Genomic DNA, 5,808 nt, shown 5'->3' with positions numbered 1-5,808 from the left:
AAAAAAAGTAAATATGGGAAAATTCTTATTCTTTAGTGTTTTTCTGCCTCTTTTTGCTGCTGAATGGAAATAAACCTTTTTATCTTCTTGGTGTTTTATTGCAGCATTTCAGGTTGTGCTCCCTGCCACCTCTGTTATTTTCAGGGGTCAGGGAAATATGGAAGGGGGGAGAAGCTTATATTTTACATATAAGCATTAAACCTATAATTAATAGAACAATAAATATTATTAAGTATATCATATACTCTGTATTGTTGACAAGAGAAAAAGTTTTTCTGTGCTTTAAAAGAAACACTGGCTTTTCGACATCCTTCCCCTCTTTTTTTCCCTTTATTTCTTAACCCAGAGATGGCTCCGGGGTACACAGCACACATGACAAGTCTTCAACTCTTTTTGTCACAGCTTCACTCTTTAATAGCTGCCCCTTTTGACCAAGTTCTCACTGCCTCCTTACAGGCATGCCCTGCCCTAGCTCCTGGTACATCTTTCAGTGCCCGTGGTGGGTACCCTGCATGCAGTGGTTGATAGCTGATTTCAGAAGCCATGTGCATCAAAGGAGAAGTGTTGAAAAGGGAGGAGATTGATTTCATATCCAACGGGTCTGTCAAATCTCTTTGGTTATCAAAGAAACATAGAATGGCCTGGGTTGAAAAGGACCACAATGCTCATCTAGTTCCAAACCCCTGCTATGTGCAGGGTCACCAACCAGTAGACCAGGCTGCCCAGAGCCACATCCAGCCTGGCCTTGAATGCCTGCAGGGATGGGGCATCCACAACCTCCTTGGGCAACCTGTTCTGGTTCATAACACTGGAACACTGGTTACTGCAGAAATCTGAAATATCACGTGTCCTGCCAGTCTTTCTTCTGTTCTGGATAGTTGAATTTGTTGCTTCTTCTGGTGAGTTTCTTGTCTTGTCCTGTGGTTTCTCACTGGCTCTGGTTTTGAAAGTCAGTTATGTCTCTTGAGCATCTTTAATGAAGAGGAGGGAAGGAGGGCATGAAGAGCTGGCTTGTGCTCCATCACTTGCTGCAAGAGCTTTTTGGGAAAGGTTTGTTGTACAGAGCACCATCTTCAACCTAACAAACTGGATCCAGCCCCCTGAACCCTACCTCTAGCCTACAGGCCCCACCTTAAATGACTTCTAAAGGGCATAGGCAGAAAACTTGGCTCTTCAGAGGATCTTTGTCTCTACTGATGAAGAGACTTTCATACACACAGTGGGCTGGGAGGGACTGTGGTGTGCAGTCTTAGGCCTCTCTTAATGGCAAAGCTGGATATCATGACTTTCAGCACATTTGGATGGAATGATTACATATGTGATGCTGTATTTTTTGCTTTACACTGTTAGAGGTGAGGTTACCTTCTGTGCTTCAGTTGTCTGTCCTTCTTTTGCAGATGAAGAAGAAGCTCTGAACTCTATTATGAAGGATTTGGCAGCATTGGGCAAATGTGGGGGACTGCTGGACAACAACAGGAATAAAAACTGTGTCTACTCCAGCAAACAGGTAAGGTATTGCTTGAGTCTGCCCCAAACTCCAGTAGGCTGAAGAGGCAGATAGGAATGGTGCTTACCAGGCTGTGAAAGCAGAGTTTAAATCATAGAATTATGAAGTACACCAAGCTGGAAAGGGCATACAAATATCATGTAGTCCAACTTCTGTTAGATGTTAAATGTTAGAGTAGATGTTAGTTGAGTGTTAAAGATGATGTCAGCAAGCGTTGTGTGGGCTCATAACATAGGAATAAATGTTATCAACATATAAGCTGTGGAACTTCTTTTTGAAGAGCTGCAAAGAAACTGCAGTGATCCCCGTATCGTAGAGGGGCAATGGAGGAGCAGGGGTTAAAAATGATACCCCAAATAATTCCTAAATGTAATAAAAGAGCCTGAAACTGTTGTATAGCTCAAAATCCCACCATAAGGTACTTCTTTCTTTTAGCACTGAATCTAGTTGAACTTGCTACAAGCTCTACAGCTTTAAGACTTGGATTAGTCAAGTGTTTTCTACTGACAGTGTTGATGAAATATAATATTTATCGTGCGCACATTCTACTTCAAATATTTGAAAGATGGATTGCCAACTTCGAGCCGTAGACACCCAGGCTCTTTTGGGAGGAATAATGTCATTCTTATATAAAGTGTTTAAACACTAATTACTATTGTTTATCTTTATGCTCCCAAAACCAAACGTTTTGGCCGTGTCGAACATTCAGAGTTGATTTGGTGAGCAAAAAAGTTGTCCCTTGAGCAGGATTAGGAGTTACTTGCTGACACTGATATAATAGCTAAAGTGAATTTAATGGCCTATTTGTGTATGGAATGAATACATTACCAAACTAAATGTGTGAAGAAAAGATTCAGTTGTCAAAATACCAAGGGGAGAAAACAAAAAATAAGGGGGGGAGGATAATTAGGAGTACCAGGAAGCTTCTGAAGAAGCATTCAAGTAAATCTACTTGGAATATTACTTCTAGTGCTGTGATTCAGAGTAAGCTTGCACTCAATGTCATAATTGCTGGTTACCTAGCAAGGAAGAAACCAAATTGTCATTTAAAGTTGTCATGTGTGTTTTAATGGCATTTGTGCTACTAACAAAGCTTGGGATGTAGAGGCAAAAAGCCCTCTTCCCAAATCACAGAATCCTTCTGGACTTCCCAGACACGTGCAGACGAAAGCACATGCGCACGTAGCATGTCTGTTTCAGAGTGTGCCCTGGTGGTAGCAGCTGTCCAAGTTGAATCACTGGAGTTATGTTCAGCTCATGCTGAAAGAAATCCAAGATGTTTGCAGAACTGACTGGAGAAAGTCGGAGCTGGCTCTGTGCAGCTGCAGGCGAAGCAGACACAATCCAGCACAGCCCTGGCTGGCTCCAAGGGTAGCATGTTCTGCAAGTTGGTGGGTGGGGACCATCCCGAGCCATTTCAGGATGCTTTCGGGGCAGCAAAACTTCTTAAACTTGTCTTAAATGACATTTTTGTTTCCTCACAGCAGGAGAAAATTCCTGCTGTCATTCTTGAAAACTAGCTCTAGACACTGCAGTGATGCAGCTAACTAGCTATTGAGTCAAAATAAGAAAAAGAATAGTTTTCATTGGCTGAATCATTAACCACAGGAGTTTTATAGAATTGAACTTTTTATTCACAGCCCAGCCTTTCCATACCTTCACTTACAAATTGCTAGTAGGGTCATGTTGTGCTTTGCAATCAGTTTTAGAATTGTTAGCTGCCTCCTGCGTTTTGTTTTACTATGTTAGGAGTCAAACAGTTCTTCCACATTACAACACTGGTGCTTAGGGAAGCTTTCCCTCCTTTCTGGTTTTTCTTTTTATCCATAAGCAGATCGGCTCTACCTACACACTCAGAGTTACTCAGAGCTCTGTGATGGAGGAGGCACAAGTAGTCAGCATCCCATTCCGCTTGTGCATCCGGGGCTGAGGACTCAGACCAACAGGCCCCATGGGATGAAGGGCGTTGGAATATGTTGAGTTGTTGCTTCATTTAATCTGACTAGCTGGAAGAATTCTCGCTCGCGGGACGATGGGAGTCTAGTCTGCGAGGTGGGGGGTGGCCATAGTAGGTGGAATTAGTGGGGACTTGGTTCATGTTTGAATCTCAGAAACGTTAATCAACTTGTTTGGGTCTCTTTTATGCTTTTTTCCTTTCTAAGCAGAGAAATTGTGGCGGGGGCAGGGGAAAAATTGCTTTAGAAGTGCTGTTGTCATGCCTGTAATTTGTTGTTCATTTGGTATGCGGTGTTCCTGTTATTTTTTCTGTGATGAGGTTGGCTGGTTGGGCTGAAGGATGCGTTGCGCTGTGTCCTTTCTTGGAGAGGGAGTGTGAGGCATGGGGCACATGGATGCTCAGTTCGCTTGGAAGTGTAGGTGCCTCCCATGAGGCCCTGGAACAGTATGCTCACTTTGTAATACTTGGGTTTGAATGTTCAGTTCTTAGACTTAAAAAACAAAAAACAAACAAACAAAAAAACCAATATTTTGCTATGGAAAAAAAGGTTAACTGAAGCATGGGAATCCTTCAGTCAGCATTCCAAATTTCTGCTGAAAAACATTTTAGACAGGAATGTGTTGCCTAACTATCCTGTCCCTTTGTGACTTGCTGCAGTCTTTTGGTCCACACAGAAACGCAACCAAAACGCTGCCTCATCCCTGGCTCCTGGAGGGCTTCTGAAGTGCTCTCTTGACAGAAGATGAAATCTGAAATCCGGAGCCTGCCGGACAGTGCTGCTGGTAGGACTGGGCCACACAAGAGCCTGGTCTGTGGTGCTATGGGCTATGCAATATTACTTTCCAAAGATATCAGTGGTTTTGCTTCAGACTCTTTATAGAACAAACTTTTCCTCAGGCAAATTGCATGAAAATCTTTCTTTTTTTTAATTTGCTTTCCTTACAAACAAGTTTCAGGCTAAGGCTGAGATTCTGAATGTCTAATGCTACGTAGCAGAAAACAGGAGAAATGAGAGCTGTAGAACCTGATACATGATGTGGAGGAGTTTTGTGGCATAGGTTGCCCATGAAGTTGGCAGCAGATGAGATGGCTGAGCTTGAGCCTCCCAAAACCTGGTCAGGTCTGTGGGTCACCATGTTACGCTGCCTTTTTGGCCTGTGGGTGAAAGATGGATGCCTTTTTCTTTCTGCATGTGAGCCGCAGCCTTTAAAAGGGAGTTGCTTTCTGGGAACACGGAACACCTTGACATTATTAGTTCATCCTCTGCTTTATTATTCCTCCATTATTCTTTTTGTCACTTCTTTATTCCCATTGTTTCCTTTGGTATGGCTGGAAAGAGTTCTTCCAGGCAGGCTCCTCTGTTTTCCAGTCACCAGGGAAAGGGGAAGGAGGAAACGGCAAAACAAAGATACGAGTTATGATCACTAATGAAATAGATGAGTGGGATAAGAAGGGAAACCACAAAGAATTAGAGATCCCAAACAAAAGCATGGAGGAGAAAAAAGCAATTATATTAACTTACTTTGCAGCTGTCTGTTTATATGCGCATCCATTTAACTCTATAAATAGCACTTGGCTGCTAGCAGAATGAAGATGGTTGTCAGTGCTGTGTTCAGTCTAATGACAAGGTATTGGCATGGGCCTCTGTCACAGCTGATGACAGCTAGCAATTCCTCTGCCATGTTAATTTTGATTGCAAGTTCTCTTATGGCAGTAAAGTCCAATATTTGTGAAGAATGTTTTCCTGTGTGCAGCAAATGTCAGACTGACCTAAAAGTTGTTCTTTCAGTAGATTACTCGGTACTCTCTTTTCTTTGGCAAACTGGGAGCGGGGCACGGCTTGTTCGTTATGAGAATAAAACACAGCTCATGTTCTTGGGCTCTCTATAGGTCTTCATGCAGCCTAAAAAAGTAATTTGGCTTTAACACCTCTGTTTTACAACTGGGAAGTGTGAGGGTCTGTAAATACTGCCTTGAAGAAGGGAGTTGCTATGAGGAGAGCTGCAGGATTTTCCTGACTTTGGGAGCAGAAGCAAGAGACTAAGAGGGGAGCAGCATCTGAGAGAAAGGCTTGGCTGGGTCTGGCAACAGCTGCGGAGTCCCAAGGCTCGGGGAGAGGGGGGAGGTTTCACCTTGTCTGTTTTGGCACTGACTTGCATGCCACAAGGTAACACCCATCCAACTGGGGAAAAGCTATGTGTGCCAGGTAGATGGTTTGAGATGAACATCCTGAAGTCCATAATCTGTGGCATTGAGGGACATGGTTGGTGGGCATGGTGGTAATGGGTTGATGGTTGGACTAGATGATCTTAGAGATCTTTTCCAACCGATTCTGTGATTTTTT

General features: G+C 43.2%; 1 protein-coding gene across 5 annotated transcripts in view; it reads left to right on the top strand.

Moving 5' to 3' along the window:
• The window catches only part of LOC100542691 (mitogen-activated protein kinase kinase kinase 3-like), a 64,834-nt gene that overhangs the window by 23,719 nt on the left and 35,307 nt on the right, over positions 1–5,808 (top strand). For all 5 annotated transcript variants that reach the window (XM_019616223.2, XM_019616225.2, XM_031553839.1 and 2 more), the window contains one exon: positions 1,398–1,507. In XM_019616223.2, the coding sequence (XP_019471768.1) occupies positions 1,398–1,507 (110 nt within the window). The remainder of the gene's footprint in view (positions 1–1,397; positions 1,508–5,808) is intronic.

The sequence above is a fragment of the Meleagris gallopavo genome, chromosome 6 (assembly GCF_000146605.3).
Source record: "Meleagris gallopavo isolate NT-WF06-2002-E0010 breed Aviagen turkey brand Nicholas breeding stock chromosome 6, Turkey_5.1, whole genome shotgun sequence".
Classification (NCBI taxonomy): Eukaryota; Metazoa; Chordata; class Aves; order Galliformes; family Phasianidae; genus Meleagris; species Meleagris gallopavo.
This window is presented reverse-complemented; position numbering and strand designations above follow the sequence as displayed.